At 44.6% G+C, this 25063-nt stretch overlaps 2 protein-coding genes across 7 annotated transcripts in view; one reads left to right on the forward strand and one right to left on the reverse strand.

The window, feature by feature from the left end:
- Positions 1–1796, forward strand: part of LOC124119509 (desmoplakin-like) — a 48638-nt gene extending 46842 nt beyond the window's left edge. For all 6 annotated transcript variants that reach the window (XM_046482041.2, XM_046482038.2, XM_046482039.2 and 3 more), the window contains one exon: positions 56–1796. In XM_046482041.2, coding sequence (XP_046337997.2) covers positions 56–817 — 762 coding nt within the window. In that variant the 3' untranslated portion in view covers positions 818–1796. The remainder of the gene's footprint in view (positions 1–55) is intronic.
- A 452-nt stretch (positions 1797–2248) lies between these two features.
- LOC124119505 lies at positions 2249–20065 on the reverse strand. The gene is made up of 18 exons (XM_048390945.1): positions 19961–20065; positions 18941–18999; positions 18606–18754; positions 18364–18494; positions 17734–17869; positions 17496–17564; positions 16942–17051; positions 15243–15324; positions 14500–14667; positions 14230–14316; positions 12053–12147; positions 11805–11912; positions 11580–11640; positions 10851–10958; positions 5160–5224; positions 4955–5026; positions 4535–4704; positions 2249–4161 (listed from the first exon to the last, which is right to left on the reverse strand). Exons 2-18 carry the CDS (start codon positions 18996–18998, stop codon positions 3932–3934), a joined length of 1899 nt encoding a protein of 632 aa, XP_048246902.1. The 5' UTR covers position 18999; positions 19961–20065; the 3' UTR covers positions 2249–3931.
- Between the last annotated feature and the right edge of the window lie 4998 nt (positions 20066–25063).

Genomic DNA, 25063 nt, shown 5'->3' on the forward strand with positions numbered 1-25063 from the left:
TCAGCCATTTTGCTATTAACTTTGTGAAATTGAATGTGTATTGATATTTCCCCAGGGAGTGTTAGATCCGAACAACAACAACGAGATGACTCTACAGGAAGCCATCTTGAAGGGAATCATCGACCAGGCTAAGGGTCTGTACATTAACCCACGTTCCGGGCGGTCTATGGATGTCAACGAGGCCATCAATGACGGAAAGATACTCATGGAGATTGTGTCGAAGCAAAAGATCCGTGAAGAGAAGAAGACCTTTGGCTTGATCACTATCAAGACCACTCACGAGACACGGCCCTTCAGCATCCTGGCTGTTCTTGACCCACACACAGATGAGAGACTGTCTCTCGACCTGGCAATGGAAAGGGGAGTCGTGGACAGCAGCTGTGCGGAATACAAGACTGATTCTGGGGAGAAGATGGCAATAGCTGACGCCATCTCCAGCGGACTAGTGGTGGTGGAGTATGACGAAAAGCATCAGCCACATGTAAAGCCAGAGGTTGTGACGAAGACGTACAGCGTGAGTGGCGTGGTTGACCAGCTGCGGAAGGAAAAGGTGCCGTTCAGTGACGCCATCAGACAGGGGCTTCTGGACAAGGAGACCGGTGAGTACATCAACAACAAGACCCATCAGAAGATCTCCGTGCACGAAGCCATCATGAAGGGCTTCATCAAAGCCAGGGTGGTGGCGGACCCAAGCAAACTGGATATTGACCCTAAGAATAAGATCATTGTACAGAAGTTTGAAAATGCCAAGACCAAGTTGATGAGAGGTGTGAAGGCCATGAAGGCGTTTAAGTCCCTTGGAAAACCTCTGCCTTAACTGCTGAAGAGTGACACCAAATAGCTAACATGGTTGATGGTAGAAGGATTTGCTAGATTTACAAGCAGTTTATCTTCACCACAAGGAACGCCATCATTGATGACCTCACAAAGAAGTTTTGATTTCATAGATTGAAGAAGTAATACTAACTAATGGTGCTGATTGTTACCCATGAAGTAAATATTAACAAATAGCTGTATATTTAATTGATGAGTATGTTGTCAATGAGCTACAATGATATTTCGTGTATTTTAATAATATAGTAATCACATTCCGCATTTATTTAAAGCATTTTCTGATTATAGGAAAATGGCAACTGTCTGCGCCTGTCAAATACATTCCATATAATCTTTTGTAGTGGATTGCGATACTCTTACTATACAAATAGCCTGTTTGTGTGAACCATTGCATCACACGGATTGTCATATTGGTCGTCTTCATGGAGTTCTCCGGCAGGCTTTAGCTGTCTCGATTATTCACTGTGTCTATCTTAGTAACACTATATGCATGTGAGAGTAGATACTTCTACTTTTGGTATGTGTGAGCACATCAGCACCGTTATCATGCTACACGCGGTCGGCTGGAATATGTTCAAGGTTTTTGGAGTGAAGTATGTATGATGTTACTATGACGTTGTGTGCTATAGCACCCAGGTGATGGTCAACACTTTATGCAGGAACCTGGATGGGGTGAAGTATAGGTGTTCTTGAAGTCAGGCAGGGCACAGTATGATTTATTGATGTTTTAGCATGTCTTCAGAGACGTGAAGGGGATGCAGTGTGGAGGCAGATGGTGTCTCACGCCACGGAGAGTCACACTGCCAACACCGACTGCCGCACAGAATACACGTGTGCATTTCACAGGGTGCTTGTCTTTCTTTGTAGATCTCTTTCATGTAGAATCTGAATTGCGTTATTGCAAATGAATAATATATTTGTATTGTTATTACTTTATCAATTAAATTTTACCGTTTTTAAAATGTGTTGTGTGTTTAAAGGGTATGCTGTCTTTGGTTTGTCTTAGATTATCGTCCCTGCTACGTGGAGATTCTCCATTGTAACGTGAGAGATTACTCAAGGCTTATCTGTAGATGTTATGTCTGGCCCTGAACATATTCTACTTCCAGAACGAAACATATGCCCACCGTTTAGTCCCGTCACATAATTCCCAAATTCTGATTTAAATAATGAAAATGTATGATTTGTGATATCAGACAGCTTCAAACCAAACACTCGATTCTATTGTTTTATGGAGAGGGGTGTTTTCATAGATAAAGTAATTAATATATTTTTAATTCATTATTTAAATCAGAACGCGGGTTCATCGTGAGCTGCAGTTTCTTTAGAATAAGTCTACGTGGGGATAGCAAAGTGTTAAATAATGTTTAGAGTTTATTCTGGATGAATGACAACAAATACACAACACGTGGTATACTGGTCTGAAACACACAAAAACTGAAGCAATGTTTATTTGTAATTGTATGGTAAAATGGTGTAGAACTTTAGCGGTAAAACAATATTTTATTTTAAGTATGCACATGCAGCTGATTATGTATTTCGCTGAGTGAACGTATATGGTATGGCAGTTCAGGATGATAGGGTAATTTGGGATAACAATACCAAGAAGGACGATATCCCCATCAAAAGACAAAATATATATTACAAATGACAAAATGTACAGTTAGAAACAAAATTATTCACTGAATTGTTCTCAAAGGCACCGAAGAGCAACACAAACTGCATTCTCAGTGATGACACTCACGAGGCATTTCCTCATGCTGCTTTTCAGACGTCTGATGCTCCACACTGGGATCCCCGGGTGCAGTGCCTGGGTCAGTTCACTCCACACTGGGATCCCCGGATGCAGTGCCTGGGTCAGTTCGTTCCACACTGGGATCCCCGGGTGCAGTGCCTGGATCAGTTCACTCCACACTGGGATCCCCGGGTGCAGTGCCTGGGTCAGTTCACTCCACACTGGGATCCCCGGGTGCAGTGCCTGGGTCAGTTCACTCCACACTGGGATCCCCGGGTGCAGTGCCTGGGTCAGTTCACTCCACACTGGGATCCCCGGGTGCAGTGCCTGGGTCAGTTCGTTCCACATTGGGATCCTCCGTGTGCAATGCCTGGGTCAGTTCGTTCCACATTGGGATCCTCCGGGTGCAATGCCTGGGTCAGTTCGTTCCACATTGGGATCCTCCGGGTGCAATGCCTGGGTCAGTTCGTTCCACACTGGGATCCTCCGTGTGCAATGCCTGGGTCAGTTCGTTCCACACTGGGATCCTCCGTGTGCAATGCCTGGGTCAGTTCGTTCCACACTGGGATCCTCCGTGTGCAATGCCTGGGTCAGTTCGTTCCACATTGGGATCCTCCGGGGGAAATGCTTGGGTCAGTTCGTTCCACACTGCGATCCCCCGGGTGCAGTGCCTGGGTCAGTTCGTTCAGCTTGAAGTGGAGGGTCTCTAGCTCCTACTTGGTGGCCAGTGTAATCCCAAAGTGGTTCAGTTGGGTTCAGATCATGTTTTGTACATATTTTTCGGAACTGTCTTTTTAATCAGGTGCTGCTTGATAAATCCTTATGTGGATATATACGACCGCCACATGGAGCGTTATATAGCACTTTGAAACATACATGATACATATACCACAGGGGTTGGGCATATACACATGCAGCATTAACACGAACGAAACATCTGTCAGAGTTATACTGAGACTATGATAACTGAAAAAATCTACTCTTCATCGGGTGAATGATAGATACAGGTAGTATTCACGGGATGGCATCGAGACATAGTGTATACAGATTGTAGATTCCAAATTCCCTTTATGTTGTATTCTAAAAACACTTGCCTGACCTGAACATAGGTGAGATGATGACGATAGTCTGTTTATCAGTGTTGCTATTTTGTCTGGAGATTAGATATTTTTTTCAGTTACAGCTGCAAAACCAGATATTTTTTTAATTGAACCTATGAGCCTGACTATTTATATTTTTTCGATAAAACGAGATCTGGATCATACAGATAAGTGCTATGCAGTACACAACCAGGAATCAACACATACTAGACAGTCAACAACAATCAATGTAACAGGGAACACACATGAGGGTGATGCCCTCCTATAGGTTTGCAGGGAGGGCGTACAGGCCGAGAACCCCGCACACCCACACAAGCGACGACGCAAGACCCACAGTGCCACATGTGGTAGGGGCAGGGGTAGCTGGGGCAGGGGTGGCTGGGTCGGGGTAGGAATCAAGCCAATCATTCACGAGGTCCTCCAGTACTGTCAGGGGAAGGGTTCCACTTTTGAGGACAACAGAATGAAACTCCCTGATGTCAAACCTGTCACCTGAAAACAGTTGAAAATATATCTTATGTACATTTAACCTAATGGTAACAATAGCGAGCTCAACAGGACAAATATATATGTGGGTCAGTTCCATACCTTCAGTCTTCAACGACTAACTTAAAGACTTCTACTCACAAATGGCCAGCATTCCAGGATCCGGTAAATATATACCTCCACCAACATACATTCGTAGATGCGTATTGACTCGGGTACATTAACAAGGCAGCCAGGGTTTCCCCGAAAAACGGTTCAGTTATGATTAGATAACTGCTTGAAAGAACAAAACTTTGGTGTTCTTGATATCGTCAATGAAAGAAAAATTCCCTACAAATTTGACTACTACTAAAATTACAAGCAGTACATCGGTTCTCACCGAGCTCCTGCTCCGCTTTTCGTCTCAGCTCTAGAATCTTGATCTCCCCGATCTTGTAGGCCAGCGCTTGACCAGGCCACGTGATGTAGCGGTCAATCTCTACTGCAACAGCCTCATACGACCTGGCCGTGTAGTTAAGCATGTACTCGATGGCCCCGTCGCGTGTCCAGCTGTGCCAACATGACATCTGATTACACGACAGGGAATATGTAAAAAACGTGGACAGTGCGGAAGAAGTATTAACTGTGTACAAGGACATAGATATTATCAATATGCCGTATTAGATTAAACGCTATTTCTAAGAAGGTTTCAGTTTGAAACTAGGATATATTCGGGAGATTCCAACTGATTAACGCACAAGATCTCATTTACTTCTACATATTTTTAAGTTCACTGTCACGTACGCAAATCAATACATACTTGAAGGCATGTATGCCCGTGTCCACAACCAGTCTACACGCTCGGAACATTTCAGAACTGTATCGTCCCATCCTGGAATAAACTTTAACGTATTATACAAATGTCTTGTGTAGCAAACGGTTGTATTTAGGTTGTTGGTATGGTAGGGATAAGCTTGGAGCCCTTACACGTGAGTAAATTGTTCTGTCGAAGGGAACACACTTACAGTTCATAGTCATCTCTGTAGAGCCCCATCTCCTCGCCCAGGAACTCGGAGTACAGCGCCCAGCCCTGTCACAGACAATATGATGACTGACATCACAACATAGGATATATTCCTGAACCTATACACATGTCCCGAGGCAAGGGAGTTAAGAGGTATGTCCAGTTTTCACCTTTGCCTGGGCTGGAATTTCTGAGCTATGTTTTGGCTGGACTATGCGACAATGCAGGTCTATGCATAGTCTAATCAAAATTGCGTACCGAAATTCGGTTTGTCAAAGACATGGCGACTGCCCTGCAGATTACGGTCGATTGCAGGAATTGCAAAGCACGTACGTCAACTGGGAGTCAACAGATATTTTCCAAATCTTTCCATGTTTTTTTTTATCAAGGTGCTCAAGATATTTCATGCACATTGTGCGGTAAGACCCGTTTGATTACAATATAGGTCAAATGAAGTGTATATCGGGGGAGCCAAAGGACATATATCTACAATTGGAGTGTATATCGGGGGAGCCAAAGGACATTTATTTACAATCGGAGTGTATATCGGGTGGGCCAGAGGACATATGTCTACAACTGGAGTGTATATTGGGTGGGCCAGGGGACTTATATCTCGAATCGGAGTGTATATCAGGTGGGCCAGAGGACATATATCTACAATCGGAGTGTATATCGGGTGGGCCAGCGGACATATATCTACAACTGGAGTGTATATCGGGTGGACAAGCGGACATATATCTACAACTGGAGTGTATATATGGTGTGACAGCGGACATATATCTACAATTGGAGTGTATATCGGGTGGGCCAGCGGACATATGTCTACAACCGGAGTGTATATATGGTGGGACAGCGGACATATATCTCCAATCGGAGTGTATATCAGGTGGGCCAGCGGACATATATGTACAATATGAGTGTAAATCGGGTGGGCCAGAGGACTTATATCTACAATTGGAGTGTATATCGGGTGGACCAGAGGACATATATCTACAATTGGAGTGTATATCGGGTGGACCAGAGGACATATATCTACAATTGGAGTGTATATCGGGTGGGCCAGCGGACATATATCTACAACTGGAGTGTATATCGGGTGGACAAGCGGACATATATCTACAACTGGAGTGTATATATGGTGTGACAGCGGACATATATCTACAATTGGAGTGTATATCGGGTGGGCCAGCGGACATATGTCTACAACCGGAGTGTATATATGGTGGGACAGCGGACATATATCTCCAATCGGAGTGTATATCAGGTGGGCCAGCGGACATATATGTACAATATGAGTGTAAATCGGGTGGGCCAGAGGACTTATATCTACAATTGGAGTGTATATCGGGTGGACCAGAGGACATATATCTACAATTGGAGTGTATATCGGGTGGGCCAGCCTACATATATCTACAATTGGAGTGTATATCGGTCGGGCCAGGGTACATATATCTTCAATTGGAGTGTTTATCGGGTTGGCCAGCGGACCTATATTTACAATTGGAGTGTTTATCGGGTTGGCCAGCGGACCTATATTTACAATTGGAGTGTTTATCGGGTTGGCCAGCGGACCTATATTTACAATTGGAGTGTATATCGGGTGGGCCAGAGGACATATATTTACAATTGTAGTGTATATCGGGTGGACCAGAGGACATATGTCTACAACCGGAGTGTATATATGGTGGGACAGCGGACATATATCTCCAATCGGAGTGTATATCAGGTGGGCCAGCGGACATATATGTACAATATGAGTGTAAATCGGGTGGGCCAGAGGACTTATATCTACAATTGGAGTGTATATCGGGTGGACCAGAGGACATATATCTACAATTGGAGTGTATATCGGGTGGACCAGAGGACATATATCTACAATTGGAGTGTATATCGGGTGGGCCAGCGGACATATATCTACAACTGGAGTGTATATCGGGTGGACAAGCGGACATATATCTACAACTGGAGTGTATATATGGTGTGACAGCGGACATATATCTACAACTGGAGTGTATATCGGGTGGACAAGCGGACATATATGTACAATATGAGTGTAAATCGGGTGGGCCAGAGGACTTATATCTACAATTGGAGTGTATATCGGGTGGACCAGAGGACATATATCTACAATTGGAGTGTATATCGGGTGGACCAGAGGACATATATCTACAATTGGAGTGTATATCGGGTGGGCCAGCGGACATATATCTACAACTGGAGTGTATATCGGGTGGACAAGCGGACATATATCTACAACTGGAGTGTATATATGGTGTGACAGCGGACATATATCTACAATTGGAGTGTATATCGGGTGGGCCAGCGGACATATGTCTACAACCGGAGTGTATATATGGTGGGACAGCGGACATATATCTCCAATCGGAGTGTATATCAGGTGGGCCAGCGGACATATATGTACAATATGAGTGTAAATCGGGTGGGCCAGAGGACTTATATCTACAATTGGAGTGTATATCGGGTGGACCAGAGGACATATATCTACAATTGGAGTGTATATCGGGTGGGCCAGCCTACATATATCTACAATTGGAGTGTATATCGGTCGGGCCAGGGTACATATATCTACAATTGGAGTGTTTATCGGGTTGGCCAGCGGACCTATATTTACAATTGGAGTGTTTATCGGGTTGGCCAGCGGACCTATATTTACAATTGGAGTGTTTATCGGGTTGGCCAGCGGACCTATATTTACAATTGGAGTGTATATCGGGTGGGCCAGAGGACATATATTTACAATTGTAGTGTATATCGGGTGGACCAGAGGACATATGTCTACAACCGGAGTGTATATATGGTGGGACAGCGGACATATATCTCCAATCGGAGTGTATATCAGGTGGGCCAGCGGACATATATGTACAATATGAGTGTAAATCGGGTGGGCCAGAGGACTTATATCTACAATTGGAGTGTATATCGGGTGGACCAGAGGACATATATCTACAATTGGAGTGTATATCGGGTGGACCAGAGGACATATATCTACAATTGGAGTGTATATCGGGTGGGCCAGCGGACATATATCTACAACTGGAGTGTATATCGGGTGGACAAGCGGACATATATCTACAACTGGAGTGTATATATGGTGTGACAGCGGACATATATCTACAATTGGAGTGTATATCGGGTGGGCCAGCGGACATATGTCTACAACCGGAGTGTATATATGGTGGGACAGCGGACATATATCTCCAATCGGAGTGTATATCAGTAGGGCCAGCGGACATATATGTACAATATGAGTGTAAATCGGGTGGGCCAGAGGACTTATATCTACAATTGGAGTGTATATCGGGTGGACCAGAGGACATATATCTACAATTGGAGTGTATATCGGGTGGGCCAGCCTACATATATCTACAATTGGAGTGTATATCGGTCGGGCCAGGGTACATATATCTACAATTGGAGTGTTTATCGGGTTGGCCAGCGGACCTATATTTACAATTGGAGTGTTTATCGGGTTGGCCAGCGGACCTATATTTACAATTGGAGTGTTTATCGGGTTGGCCAGCGGACCTATATTTACAATTGGAGTGTATATCGGGTGGGCCAGAGGACATATATTTACAATTGTAGTGTATATCGGGTGGACCAGAGGACATATATCTACAATTGGAGTGTATATCGGGTGGGCCAGAGGACATATATCTACAATTGTAGTGTATATCGGGTGGACCAGAGGACATATATCTACAATTGTAGTGTATATCGGTCGGGCCAGGGTACATATATCTACAATTGGAGTGTTTATCGGGTTGGCCAGCGGACCTATATTTACAATTGGAGTGTTTATCGGGTGGGCCAGAGGACATATATCTACTACTGGAGTGTATATATGGTGGGCCAGCGGACATATATCTACAATTGGAGTGTATATATTGTGGGACAGCGGACATATATCTACAATTGGAGTGTTTATCGGGTGGGCCAGCGGACATATATCTACAACTGGAGTGCATATATGGTGGGACAGCGGACTTATATCTACAGTCGGAGTGTATATCGGGTGGGCCAGAGGACATATATCTACAATTGGAGCGTATATTGGTTGAGCCAGAGGACATATATCTACAACTGGAATGTATATCGGGTGGGCCAGCGGACATATATCTACAATTGGAATGTATATCGGATGGGCCAGAGGACATATATCTACTACTGGAGTGTATATATGGTGGGCCAGCGGACATATATCTACAATTGGAGTGTATATATTGTGGGACAGCGGACATATATCTACAATTGGAGTGTTTATCGGGTGGGCCAGCGGACATATATCTACAACTGGAGTGCATATATGGTGGGACAGCGGACTTATATCTACAGTCGGAGTGTATATCGGGTGGGCCAGAGGACATATATCTACAATTGGAGCGTATATTGGTTGAGCCAGAGGACATATATCTACAACTGGAATGTATATCGGGTGGGCCAGCGGACATATATCTACAACTGGAATGTATATCGGGTGGGCCAGCGGACATATATCTACAATTGGAGTGTATATATGGTGGGACAGCGGACATATATCTACAATTGGAGTGTTTATCGGGAGGGCCAGCGGACATATATCTACAACTGGAGTGCATATATGGTGGGACATCGGACTTATATCTACAGTCGGAGTGTATATCGGGTGGGCCAGAGGACATATATCTACAATTGGAGTGTATATTGGTTGAGCCAGCGGACATATATCTACAACTGGAGTGCATATATGGTGGGCCAGCCTACATATATCTACAATTGGAGTGTATATCGGTCGGGCCAGGGTACATATATCTACAATTGGAGTGTTTATCGGGTTGGCCAGCGGACATATATCTCCAATCGGAGTGTATATCAGGTGGGCCAGAGGACTTATATCTCCAATCGGAGTGTATATCAGGTGGGCCAGAGGACATATATGTACAATATGAGTGTATATCAGGTGGGCCAGAGGACATATATGTACAATATGAGTGTATATCGGGTGGGCCAGAGGACATATATCTACAATCGGAGTGTATATCGGGTGGGCCAGAGGACATATATCTCCAATCGGAGTGTATATCAGGTGGGCCAGAGGACATATATGTACAATATGAGTGTATATCAGGTGGGCCAGAGGACATATATGTACAATATGAGTGTATATCGGGTGGGCCAGAGGACATATATCTCCAATCGGAGTGTATATCAGGTGGGCCAGAGGACATATATGTACAATATGAGTGTAAATCGGGTGGGCCAGAGGACTTATATCTCCAATCGGAGTGTATATCAGGTGGGCCAGAGGACATATATGTACAATATGAGTGTATATCAGGTGGGCCAGAGGACATATATGTACAATATGAGTGTATATCGGGTGGGCCAGAGGACATATATCTACAATCGGAGTGTATATCGGGTGGGCCAGAGGACATATATCTCCAATCGGAGTGTATATCAGGTGGGCCAGAGGACATATATGTACAATATGAGTGTATATCAGGTGGGCCAGAGGACATATATGTACAATATGAGTGTATATCGGGTGGGCCAGAGGACATATATCTACAATCGGAGTGTATATCGGGTGGGCCAGAGGACATATATCTCCAATCGGAGTGTATATCAGGTGGGCCAGAGGACATATATCTCCAATCGGAGTGTACATCGGGCGGTCCAGCGGACATACCTCCACAAAGGCAGTATATCTTGGGAAGGCAAAAGGGACTTTATTGTGAGCCGAGGACTCCATCTTCTGGCGGAAGTCGGGCGTGTCTGATGTGATGGAGTAGCTGATCTGTGTTCAAACACAAGAAAACAACATGTATGAGTTTAATGAACATGTCTTGTTACAAGAATGACGTCATGAATTAATCACTCGTATTCAATTACGGCCATATATTTGAACGACCAATAAACTATTGACTGGATACAACTCCATCGCATAAATATGACAGTTTACTTAGAGGGTATTACTTACAGCGACAGTGTAATGGTTATGGTTTACATTGGGAGTATTAATTACAGTTAGAGTGTAATGGTTATGGTTTACATAGGGAGTATTAATTACAGTTAGAGTGTAATGGTTATGGTTTACATAGGAAGTATTAATTACAGTTAGAGTGTTATGGTTATGGTTTACATAGGGAGTATTAATTACAGTTAGAGTGTAATGGTTATGGTTTACATAGGAAGTATTAATTACAGTTAGAGTGTTATGGTTATGGTTTACATAGGGAGTATTAATTACAGTTAGAGTGTTATGGTGATAGTTTACTTAGAGAGTATTCAGCACAGTTGGAGTGAAATGGTTTGTGTAAAATAAGCGTTGATGTTCTTCATCAACACCTCGGAGAGATATTTGCAGGGTGCTTCTTTCACTTTGTCAACTGTTCAGTTGCTATGACTGATCACGCACCTGCAGGTGATGCCCGGGGTTGGCCTCGTGGATGGTGAGCGCCATCATGGTCAGGTTGGGGCTGCAACAAACCGATGTCATAACATGACATCCGCCCAGTATCCATCCCACATACTTACAGTTACCATGCAATAACTCATGTTTTGTGTGTACAGCGGACTAAGAAATAAGACAACGCAAATTGCAAGACAGGTGACATATGTAAATACCGATGTTGGTACATACCTCGACTCGGGGCGGAGGACATTGGCCCAGAAAATGCCAGGTCTGGACCCATCTGCTGACCCACTGCTGTAGGAGCCAATTGGACCATCGTTGGGAGTCGGCAGGACCCTGCGCATAATCACATCAACATATACACCCGTCAGTGATCACCCCACCCCTACCCAAAAAAAATAAACAAATAAATAAATTACATTGATGCACTTTTCCTTTACATGTTTTTGCCCAAGTGCTGTGTGTCGAACACTCACTCAATTGGCAACCCTGGCATGTCACTGAAATACGTCTCCAGCTCGGGTTCCACCACGGTGAAGATCTGTTTCTCATACTCCTCTATCATTTCTTCCTGTGAAACAAGATGTTACATTCAATGTGTAAAATCAGTCAATGTGTAAAATGACTGTAATAATGTATCTGGGAATCACTGTTCCAGAGTAATGTATCTGGGAATGAATGTTCCAATGTAATGTATCTGGGAATCACTGTTCCAGAGTAAAGTATTGGGGAATCACTGTTCCAGAGTAATGTATCTGGGAATCAATGTTCTAGAGTAATGTATCTGGGAATCACTGTTCCAGAGTAATGTATCTGGGAATCAATGTTCCAGAGTAAAGTATCTGGGAATCAATGTTCCAGAGTAATGTATCTGGGAATCACTGTTCTAGAGTAATGTATCTGGGAATCACTGTTCCAGAGTAATGTATCTGGGAATCAATGTTCCAGAGTAATGTATTGGGGAATCACTGTTCCAGAGTAATGTATCTGGGAATCAATGTTCCAGAGTAAAGTATCTGGGAATCAATGTTCCAGTGTAATGTATCTGGGAATCACTGTTCCAGAGTAAAGTATCTGGGAATCAATGTTCCAGAGTAATGTATCTGGGAATCAATGTTCCAGAGTAAAGTGTCTGGGAATCAATGTTCCAGAGTCATGTATCTGGGAATCACTGTTCCAGAGTAAAGTATCTGGGAATCAATGTTCCAGAGTAATGTATCTGGGAATCGCTGTTCCAGAGTAATGTATCTGGGAATCAATGTTCTAGAGTAATGTATCTGGGAATCACTGTTCCAGAGTAATGTATCTGGGAATCACTGTTCTAGAGTAATGTATCTGGGAATCACTGTTCTAGAGTAATGTATTTGGGAATCACTGTTCCAGAGTAATGTATTGGGGAATCAATGTTCCAGAGTAATGTATCTGGGAATCAATGTTCCAGAGTAATGTATCTGGGAATCACTGTTCTAGAGTAATGTATCTGGGAATCACTGTTCCAGAGTAATGTATCTGGGAATCAATGTTCCAGAGTAATGTATTGGGGAATCAATGTTCTAGAGTAATGTATCTGGGAATCAATGTTCCAGAGTAATGTATCTGGGAATCACTGTTCCAGAGTAATGTATCTGGGAATCACTGTTCCAGAGTAATGTATCTGGGAATCAATGTGCCAGAGTAATGTATCTGGGAATCACTGTTCCAGAGTAATGTATCTGGGAATCAATGTTCCAGAGTAATGTATCTGGGAATCAATGTTCCAGAGTAATGTATCTGGGAATCACTGTTCCAGAGTAAAGTATCTGGGAATCAATGTTCCAGAGTAATGTATCTGGGAATCAATGTGCCAGAGTAATGTATCTGGGAATCAATGTTCCAGAGTAATGTATCTGGGAATCACTGTTCCAGAGTAATGTATCTGGGAATCAATGTTCCAGAGTAATGTATCTGGGAATCACTGTTCCAGAGTAATGTATCTGGGAATCAATGTTCCAGAGTAATGTATCTGGGAATCACTGTTCCAGAGTAATGTATTGGGGAATCAATGTTCCAGAGTAATGTATCTGGGAATCAATGTTCCAGAGTAATGTATCTGGGAATCAATGTTCCAGAGTAATGTATCTGGGAATCAATGTTCCAGAGTAATGTATCTGGGAATCAGTGTTCCAGAGTAAAGTATCTGGGAATCAATGTTCCAGAGTAATTTATCTGGGAATAGTAATGTATCTGGGAATCACTGTTCCAGAGTAATGTATTGGGGAATCAATGTTCCAGAGTAAAGTATCTGGGAATCACTGTTCCAGAGTAATGTATCTGGGAATCGCTGTTCCAGAGTAATGTATCTGGGAATCAATGTTCCAGAGTAATGTATCTGGGAATCAATGTTCCAGAGTAATGTATCTGGGAATCAATGTTCCAGAGTAATGTATCTGGGAATCAATGTTCCAGAGTAATGTATCTGGGAATCAATGTTCCAGAGTAATGTATCTGGGAATCAATGTTCCAGAGTAATGTATTGGGGAATCAATGTTCCAGAGTAATGCCCTACAAATGTAGAACTAAACAGAGATCCGTATTTGAGATAGTGTAACAAACATCTAGCAGCTGAAATAGAGTATAGAGTATAAGTGTTGGAGTTAGCTTGTAATTAACATACTGCTGTGTTGAAGAAGAAACGAGTGTCATTCATGATGTCCTTGAAGTATTCGCTGACGCTGCCTTCAAAACCCTGCTTCTTCGTGATCTGGAAAGCAAATGCAATGTAGTCAGTATATTGATGTGGAGGTACACACTTTGTGTTCAAACAGAAAATGTGAACGTGCACGCACACCAACCACCACACACGGACAAACTCACATACATGCCCACGCCCACGCCCACGCCCACGCCCACGCCCACGCCCACGCCCACGCCAGTCAGTCCCCACCTTCTCCATGTTGTCGACGATCCTGTCCACCTCCAGGAGGCCGATGTCGTGGACTTCTTGAGCCGTCATGTTGACGGAGAGATACCACCTGATGCAAGCCTCATAGTACTCCTGTCCTCCGTCCAGAGAGCTGATGCCGATATCGGGGCGGGTGTTGGGCAGATACACCTGCGGGAAGCAGCAACATGTTTATGCAGATGTCAACCATGATATTAAAGTTGGTCGCTGTTGAGAGTTCGTTATGTACGTAAATTTTATTTGACAATATATAGGAGATAAATCAGGAATTTGTAACAGTTCGTTGTATTCGTTTGTTCGCTCTAACCGTGTTCGCTATATCCGTGTTCTACGCAATAAAGCCTTTTCTGAACTGAAACATATACTAAACATTAGGAATTGGACGCGTCATTAGCATGAAACATTGTTCGTTCATAGGCAGTTTCATTACAAATTAATGATCGGCATTTAGAAGATGTGCACAACATATCAGCATCAAATAAATCATGCTAGTCCAATATATTTCATAGTTCTTTGTACACCCTAGTTATGGAACAGTTGGGTACAACAAGGATATATTGTAGTAGGGAAATGTGTTGCCAGTTTTAGTACTTATGCAGTACTTATGTAGCATATGGTTGGTACGAGAACAGGATAAGATACCATTAACATGTATCAACACAGAGCCATGTTCTATGAGTATTTACAACGCATTATAGTTGATAGATATTACATTAAGATCTTACATCGTTTATGAATTGCTGCATATTCTGTATAGCTGTCTGGAGATTAGCAACTGCAATCAACCCTTGCTCCTTCAGGCGGCCCCTGTGTCAGAAACAAATGCTGATGTTACTGTGCAAACATTGGTTTTTGTGTGTTTACAAATAGGAGTGCACCAACTCTAGATCTATATTTACCCATCAAGTGAGATTATATATGGCCCGCGTCGACTAGCTCTTCATTTCCTGAAGATGTCAAACTGATGAATTTAGCTGCCCTTTTCTCAAGGATAGGTACAACAGGATTGTGTAGCTGTGTATAAAGGCAAACTGAGATCATACTGGAGTCTTGCATCCAAGATGATGATCCCGGCCCCAGTGCATGCACGACGGTACCACAGTACTCGTCCCGGCCCCAGTGCATGCACGACGGTACCACAGGACTCGTCCCGGCCCCAGTGCATGCACGACGGTACCACAGGACTCGTCCCGGCCCCAGTGCATGCACGACGGTACCACAGGACTCGTCCCGGCCCCAGTGCATGCACGACGGTACCACAGGAAACGTCCCGGCCCCAGTGCATGCACGACGGTACCACAGGAAACGTCCCGGCCCCAGTGCATGCACGACGGTACAACAGGACTCGTCCCGGCCCCAGTGCATGCACGACGGTACAACAGGACTCGTCCCGGCCCCAGTGCATGCACGACGGTACAACAGGACTCGTCCCGGCCCCAGTGCATGCACGACGGTACCACGGGACTCGTCCCGGCCCTAATGTCCAGGCGTTCAACTCTGTGTGAATTGAAGTCAACGATATCTGTGGAAATATTTGTGCGGAGAAGTACAAAAAACATTAGGTTACGCTTAATGTGCCGGAATAACGTAGACGAATAAAACCTCTTACAGGTGTGATCTACCTAGCCAATGTTTGAGCTGGACTAGCGTGACTGTTGTGGCCCGCCTGGCTAATGTTTGAGCTGGACTAGCGTGACTGTTGTGGTCTACCTGGCTAATGTTTAGGCTGGACTAGCATGACTGTTGTGGTCTACCTGGCTAATGTTTAGGCTGGACTGGCATGACTGTTGTGGTCTACCTGGCTAATGTTTCGGCTGGACTAGCGTGACTGTTGTGGTCTACCTGGCTAATGTTTCGGCTGGACTAGCGTGACCGTCGGGCCTACCTGGCTAATGTTTGAGCTGGACTAGCGTGACTGTTGTGGCCTACCTGGCCAATGTTTCGGCTGGACTAGCGTGACTGTTGTGGTCTACCTGGCTAATGTTTCGGCTGGACTAGCGTGACTGTTGTGGTCTACCTGGCTATTGTTTCGGTTCGACTAGCGTGACTGTTGTGGTCTACCTGGCTAATGTTTAGGCTGGACTAGCGTGACCGTCGGGCCTACCTGGCTAATTTTTGAGCTGGACTAGCGTGACTGTTGTGGTCTACCTGGCTAATGTTTCGGCTGGACTAGCGTGACCGTCGGGCCTACCTGGCTAATGTTTGAGCTGGACTAGCGTGACTGTTGTGGCCTACCTGGCCAATGTTTCGGCTGGACTAGCGTGACTGTTGTGGTCTACCTGGCTAATGTTTCGGCTGGACTAGCGTGACTGTAGTGGTCTACCTGGCTATTGTTTCGGCTGGACTAGCGTGACTGTTGTGGTCTACCTGACTAATGTTTAGGCTGGACTAGCGTGACAGCCTCACGGACAACGAAGGACCTACCTGACATCCGGGTCTACTGTACCGTTGTCCAAGGTATCCAGAAAGGGAGTGTAGAAGACAGATTCATTCGTCGGACCCATTAAGGCATTAAACTGGTCCTCAACACGAATCTGAATTTCGGACATGTCAGAATCGTAAATATAGCGCAGCTTATAGACTATTTTGTAGCTTACATGATATCTATCCCTTTCATTTTTGCGAACTGAAAACGCATACATCATGTCAGAGTATACATGCTGTTTGTATTAAAAGGGGCAGTGTGTTAGTCTGGTGGTGACGTCACGCCGGGGACGAGGGTTTGGTTCCCCACATGACGGGAAAAGCCCAATCACAGCGTTAAATGTCTAAGTCGTAGATGGGTGGAATATAGCTAAAAGTTGCGTAGATCCAACTCATTCACTCACTCACTCACTCACTCTCTCACTCACTCACTCACTCACTCACTCACTCACTCACTCACTCACTCACTCACTCACTCACTCACTCACGCACTCACTCACTCACTCACTCACTCACTCACTCACTCACTCACTTGACCACATTGTTATAAGTACCATTGACTGCCTGTGGAAGGTCCTGTTCAGCTGCATTGCTGTCGTCATCAAAACCTTGAACTCCTCGTACTGAAACGATAACGAAATCATGCTATATATTGATGGACAGGATGTCATGTTGGTTGTTGCACGTGTGCCGGTCACTTTGTAACAAAATGTATCAAATTAATCTTTTATCTTAACTTGTAACGGGTAGATCAAGAAACAGTGATAGCATTTTTGTTAGCAAAGTGGGTACTTGGTCTGGCATCTTCTGCAATCTGGCAATGTAGTTCTCGAAGTCGCCGCGAGTGAAGAATGGTAAGGAGTTGACAAACGAAGAGGGATTCCTTTGAATGCCGTCCATGAAACTAATCGGATTGAGGTTCTGATATCTGCAAACATTTACACCAGAGAATAAATACCATAGTCAATAGGGATTGGGCAATACCACATTTGGATAGGATTTCGGCCAAAGTTCTATATGATATGATATAACATTGGTCTCAGTTTAACATGTTTCCTCAAGCGTGATGCGTGCATGATGTGTGCATGATAGGTGCTGTTTATGGTCCTATATGTACATGACCTCATCAGGGGTCACGGCTGGCCCGGTCCTCTATGCAGCCGCAATTCACTGTGCAGAGTTGCATCCCTTAGTCATACAAGAAATTTCTGTTCTTGGGTTCGAATCCCAGATACTCACTGATTATGTTTTAGATTTGTCAGTCCCATATCCATAAAAAAGGGGGGTAAATGTCAAATACCTGCGTCACCTCGGGGTTTCTCTCACAGCAAGCTTAACAGCCGTGATATGAATGAAACACTGTCCAAGGCAGCGTTAAATGTAACTCGCTGACTCATTAAACACGTCTGATGTCCCCCTTACTGTCTCCACGCCCAGCCCCGGATGTAGGTGGTCAGCATGTCGTCCAGGATCTTGTAGTTGACCAGGTCAGACTTGCTCAGGTCCTCCTGTGAGATGTTCAGCAGTCGGGCGTGGAGGGTCTCGGCCTTCTCCTGGGGAGACAAGGACACAGGCAGATCAGTTTTCTCAACAAAGATGTAAATGTACATAAATCTATTTGTCAGATATTTTATTTAAACACATCAATTTGAACTGACATCTACCTTTCTGATGTCGAACATGGACATGTTGAAGGACTCCAGCTGATCATCATATTTGTGTATACCCTTCGTCGTGGCCGTTACTGGTCTGTCAGACATTCGCCACGCAAAGAACTCATTATGGAGCGTGGAGAGATCTCTAGAAGCACTCCCTGAAAGAAACATGAACATAACATAGAGGTTTTTATACATATTGTTCTCTCATATAATTCTTCTCGTATACAACTAAAGTAATATGGTTAACATGACCGTAATCGTCTATGTGTCATATCAATAATAAATCACAACCAAGAGCTTTCAGCTCCTAAATATGTCCACTTAGGCCGTCAGGTACCCACCGCTGCAGATGTCAGCCCCTGATAAGACGCAAATGATGATCGACAGCGAGGTCCACATCCTGAAATATGTAGAACACAGTTCAGTCTATACTCTTCATATCGAATTGTATGTGAAGAAACTTGTGTTTACGTCCCTTCGAGGTTCTTACCTTGTATCACTTTATATATTCTTTATATGCAGCACAATAAGTGTTTTGTTTTCATTTTTTAGTTGCTACGACATGCACGAACGGACGTACACTGACATGCAAAACACTTGCAAGCGAGTTACAGCGATTTGTCTTACAACGGGGCGCTAACCTTCAGCCGCTTGCAATCGCACCAATCTCTAGCTGAGTTCGCTTCTTTCTCAAACCAAGGTGGCGGCTGACGAAAACTTGAATTTGACAGCGGAATTATAATTTCTTCACTGGATCAACTGGGAAATGAGCAACGACAGCTAACATCCCAGCGTCTTCAAGGTGCTCATAATAGTCATAAATACATCGTCATCGAGCTTCTTCTATTATGTTCTTCATTAGGGCCAGGCAACCAAGTGGTAGTGGCGCCGCCATTTTGGAAGACTGCGCAAAGTGCAGGCCACGGGATGAGAGATTAATTTGCGCCCGAGGTTGCAGTTGTTCAGTCCGTACTTGATGTCACATGAACACTTTCTTATTCAATGATCTTTAGTTTTCTCAATTTTGAATTTAGCATTTGCAGATGGTCATACCATGGATTACCTTGTCATTCAGTCATGAATAACTACATGTATATACGTCTCGTGTCAGCTTGTCATCATGTACATCCACGTGGACGAGACAAGCGACCAGTTCCCCGCCAGGGTAACATTGTGATCAGCGAGAAGGCAGGCTGTGTGCCTGGTGGTCAACAATCCTACTTCAATACACAAGACTGACGAGTACATCTTTTAGGGCACGCTTAATGATGGGACAGAGGGACGTTCTCTGCCATGTGTAATACACCCTGTGGTGATACTTCAAAGACAGTAAGCTATCCTGAATATACTACTGATCTTACCTGGTATGACAGATCTGGACAGGTGTCTCGTCAACACGGATGTTCTACTTCTTGTGACAGGGATGTGCTGTCATGGATAACTCTGGCAGGTCGGCGTCGTCACATGCCTATCCGTGTCAAGGGCTAATTCCGCTATATCAAGGACATGGTTTACTGGCACTTCTCTTTAAACATATGTATATTAATAGTTTTATGTCCGTTCATGTAGTTTTTATTCATGTAGATCAGAAATATCTTAAAGAAGGAAGCGCCCTTGATGGTTGGGAAGCAGGGTGGGTAATGTGTTCGATTCTCTGAATGGGTTCAATGTGTGGAGGCAATTCGTGGTTTTCCCTGCCCTGATAAACTCAATATTTTATTAGTTGTGTTTGCTTTTTCAAACATTTATTAATATCTCCATCGTCTTCCATACATTTCCACTGGTGTCTACAGAAACAGGATGCAATATCCGACAGGCTTCGTTTCGAGAGAAGGAATATGACAAACAGTTTAAACATATGTGACGTGTTCTTCCAGGCAAGTCGCCCTTCATCCGGAGGCACTGTAGCAGTATGGCAGTTTAACAGTATGTCTCTGGATGTGCTGCTGGACACACATACTTGATCAATGAATAAGAAGTGTACTGAGTAAGTATACTGAGTACGACCAACAGCATTTTTGAATCGGGAACAAATGTAGGCAGCTGCTTACAAATACTCCCCTTAAGGAGTTCGGAACGAGACACAGAAAGCTCACCTGTACTGATCCGAGGGTACTTGATGCATGCCAGTTGACACCTGCCTCGTTGGAAGCAATACATTATGTATATGTTAAGTGCTTGTTGTCGTGTATGTAGATCATGTTTGACTTTAGAAATCGTATTTCCCAATTATTTTAATATGTAGTCGATCACGCTACAAGCGACCAAGGCGACATCAGCGCTACAAACTCTATCGCAAGCCTAAGTTGAAGTATGTCGCAGTTTAACATGAATATCCCTCTCGTTCTTGATTTGACACTTCAGGGAAAGGTTGACACATTGGTCTACAAGGTGATGAACGCCTAAGTGTTATCAGCATACTTCAATCTCGTAGAACTTGAATATGTTCAGTTATTATTATCATTATTATATTATGCATCGTTTGGTGACAGGGCGTCCGCTTTACTGATCCTATTCTCTGGAATTCTCTTCCATCAGTATCAAGGGCCCTCTATCTCTTGACAGCTTTAAAGTTAAAGACATTCCTATTCAGGCAATTCCATGAACTATAATCACAATTTTAGAGACGCAGTGCTTTCTAGTGTATTATAACTTTTTGTAATCATCATTTTCATTTGGGCATGTATATAAGTACACATATTATTATTATTATTATTTGTTATTAATTTTATACATTTCCATAACGCACTTATCCAGATACTATTAGACCGCCTCCGTGGCTAAGTGATAGAGCGTCCGACCGGAGAGCGGAAGGTCCGGGGTTCGATCCCCGACCGCGTCATACCAAAAGACGTTAAAAGATGGTACTTGTTGTAACCCTGTCTGGCGCTCGGCATTAAGGGGCTAAAACAAGGACTGGTGGGCTCGGATTCAGTATACTGTGTCTGAGTGGCCGGGGTATTCATGTTAATCTGCGGCATGGTATCTCAGTTGGGTAGCACTATAAATCGGCATCAGTCCGGACTAGTACAAGCAGCCACACACTAACACACACACGTACATGCACGTCGCTATATGAGTGCAATAATCTTGGACGCGATGTTAAACCCCATTTTACCTCACCTCACCAACTACTTTTATCTGCTCAATGCGGCCTATCGGATCTGTATGTATTCCAGTCATCATTCTCACAAATGATCGGTATGCGTCCGAGGTCAGTAGCACTAGTCGAGGATCGATTAATCAGAAACCAGACTTTTAGAAATCAAGCCCAAACACAGCCAATGAAATTGCTGTTAACTTGCGCCAAGCCACCGAAGCTCAGGTTACTGACCAGAAGATTAGAAATCGTCTGCAATTAATCTGCATGCTCGGCAACCACGTGTTGTACCACCGTTAACACATCGACACAAACACAAATGGTGTTTCGAGCGTCAGATGAGTCCAGATTCATTTTGGACGTGTCTTGGGGCGACCTAACAAACGTCAACGTAAGGCAACGTGACAGATTTGGGGATGGGCCTGTAATGATATGGGGTATGATCACTATGACTACCAGAACGCCACTGCATACAGTACATAGATGGGTCACTTGGCAGGACAACGGAGACAACATGCTGGGGCTAATAGTTTGCGTTTGCGCGCAATGCTGGTCCACGGTTTGTGTTGTGAGGACAACACTCGTGCCCACAGTGCACACATCGTAACTGACCACCCCTAGCAGCGAAACATCACCTGAATGCAAATGCAATGGCTGCCCATGAGTCTTGACCTTTTCCCCTATAGAGCACGTCTGGAGCATGAGCGGGGGACGTGTACGCCGACGTCAAGGGCTACCCGCTACGTGAGCCGAACAGTGGACAAAGCTCCCTCAAAGTGTCATTGGGAGATTCGGATCATTAATCGTCGTACACGGCGAACGTTGGAACCCATTATCGTTACAATCGTTTAAACGTGCATAACTGAATCCCTCGTATTATTTCTGTAGGGCGGTGGGGTAGCCTAGCGGTTAAAGCGTTGGCTCGTAATGCCGAAGACCAGGGTTCGATTCCCCACATGGGTACAATGTGTGAAGCCGCTTTTCCGGTGTCCCCAGCGGATATTGCTGGAATATTGCTAAAAGCGGCGTAAAACCATACTCACTCACTATTATTTCTGTAATCATCTGGTATTTTCGATTACTCGTATCCCATATTAATTTGTTTGGAGGACATATTTCAAATGACTGCTGTTGTGCTTTCTTTGCTTTATGTACCAACACGAGACGTTGGTAGGGTGTTTCTTAATTGTGTGTATCAGCACCAGATGTACATTGTAGGTAGGGTGTTTCGTCGCTGTGTGTATCAGCACCAGATGTAGGTAGGGTGTTTCGTAGCTGTGTGTATCAGCACCAGATGCAGGTAGGGTGTTTCGTCGCTGTGTGTACTTTATCAGCACCAGATGTAGGTAGGGTGTTTTGTCGCTGTGTGTATCAGCACCATATATAGGTAGGGTGTTTCGTCGCTGTGTGTATCAGCACCATATATAGGTAGGGTGTTTCGTCGTGTGTATCAGCACCAGATGCAGGTAGGGTGTTTCGTCGCTGTGTGTACTTTATCAGCACCAGATGTAGGTAGGGTGTTTTGTCGCTGTGTGTATCAGCACCATATATAGGTAGGGTGTTTCGTCGCTGTATGTATCAGCACCAGATGTAGGTCGGGTGTTTCGTCGCTGTGTGTATCAGCACCAGATGTACATTGTAGGTAGGGTGTTTCGTCGCTGTGTGTATCAGCACCAGATGTAGGTAGGGTGTTTCGTCGCTGTATGTATCAGCACCAGATGTAGGTAGGTTGTTTCGTCGCTGTGTGTATCAGCACCAGATGTAGGTAGGGTGTTTCGTCGCTGTGTGTATCAGCACCAGATGAAGGTAGGGTGTTTCGTCGCTGTGTGTATCAGCACCAGATGTAGGTAGGGTATTTCGTCGCTGTGTGTATCAGCACCAGATGTAGGTAGGGTGTTTCGTCGCTGTGTGTATCAGCACCAGATGTAGGTGGGGTGTTTCGTCGCTGTGTGTATCAGCACCAGATGTAGGTAAGGTGTTTCGTCGCTGTGTGTATCAGCACCAGATGTAGGTGGGGTGTTTCGTCGCTGTGTGTATCAGCACCAGATGTAGGTAGGGTGTTTCGTCGCTGTGTGTATCAGCACCAGATGTAGGTAGGGTGTTTCGTCGCTGTGTGTATCAGCACCAGATGTAGGTAGGTTGTTTCGTCGCTGTGTGTATCAGCACCAGATGTAGGTAGGTTGTTTCGTCGCTGTGTGTATCAGCACCAGATGAAGGTATGGTGTTTCGTCGCTGTGTGTATCAGCAGCAGATGTAGGTCGGGTGTTTCGTCGCTGTGTGTATCAGCACCAGATGTACATTGTAGGTAGGGTGTTTCGTCGCTGTGTGTATCAGCACCAGATGTAGGTAGGATGTTTCGTCGCTGTGTGTATCAGCAAATGATGTACGTATTGTGTGTAGTCGCTGTTTGCATTCTCGTTATCTATTTATCTCATATAGCGTTTTAAACCTGTCCCCATTGTTAAAATGCATCTTCTTTGCTGTTATGCATCGAGCTGTTACTGTAGATGTCGTGTTCAACACGACCGATGCTACACGTCTTTCAGTTACGACGTGTTCACTGTGAATTGCACTTGTAGGTGGAATTTCTATATAAACACGCTTTTCAAGACATACATGCTTACATGGTAACAGATCTGTGAGTGCTTCACGTGTCAGGTTACAGAGCCGTAAGTGCTTCACGTGTCAGGTAACAGTGCCGTGAATGCTTCGCGTGCCAGGTTACAGTGTCGTGAGTGCTTCACGAGTCAGGTTACACAGCCGTGAGTGCTTCACGTTCCAGGTTACAGTGACGTGAGTGCTTCACGTGCCAGGTTACAGTGACGTGAGTGTTTCACGAGTCAGGTTACAGTGTTGTGAGTGCCACCGTGTCAGATTACAGAGCCGTGCGTGCTTCACGTGCCAGGTTACAGAGCCGTGAGTGCTTCACATGCCAGTCTACAGTGTCGTGAGTGCTAACGTGTCAGGTTACAGTGACGTGAGTGCTTCACGTGCCAGGTTACACAGCCGTGAGTGCTTCACGTGCCAGCTAGGTTACAGTGTCGTGAGTGCTTCACATGTCAGGTTACAGTGTCGTGAGTGCTTCACATGCCAGGTTACAGTGACGTTAGTGCTTCACGTGTCAGGTTACACAGCCGTGAGTGCTTCACGTGTCGGGTTACAGTGTCGTGAGTGCTTCACATGTCCGGTTACAGTGCCGTGAGTGCTTCACGTGTCAGGTTACAGTGTCATGAGTGCTTCACATGTCAGGTTACAGTGTCGTGAGTGCTTCACATGCAAGGTCACAGTGACGTGAGTGCTTCACGTGCCAGGTCACAGTGACGTGAGTGCTTCACGTGCCAGGTTACAGTGTCGTGAGTGATTC

This window comes from Haliotis rufescens, unplaced genomic scaffold, assembly GCF_023055435.1.
Source record: "Haliotis rufescens isolate VD_foot unplaced genomic scaffold, xgHalRufe1.0.p SCAF_9, whole genome shotgun sequence".
NCBI lineage: Eukaryota > Metazoa > Mollusca > Gastropoda > Lepetellida > Haliotidae > Haliotis > Haliotis rufescens.

What these genes read in the sequence shown, in the direction of transcription:
- LOC124119505 (XM_048390945.1), bottom strand. Translation starts at nt 18,998, where the DNA reads ATGTGGACCTCGCTGTCGATCATCATTTGCGTCTTATCAGGGGCTGAC. An exon ending in GTCCTCCGCCCCGAGTCGAG is followed by an intron (nt 11,641 to 11,804) that starts GTATGTACCAAC and finishes GGTTTGTTGCAG; the next exon opens with CCCCAACCTGACCATGATGG. An exon ending in ACGGGCATACATGCCTTCAA is followed by an intron (nt 4,705 to 4,954) that starts GTATGTATTGAT and finishes ATGTTGGCACAG; the next exon opens with CTGGACACGCGACGGGGCCA.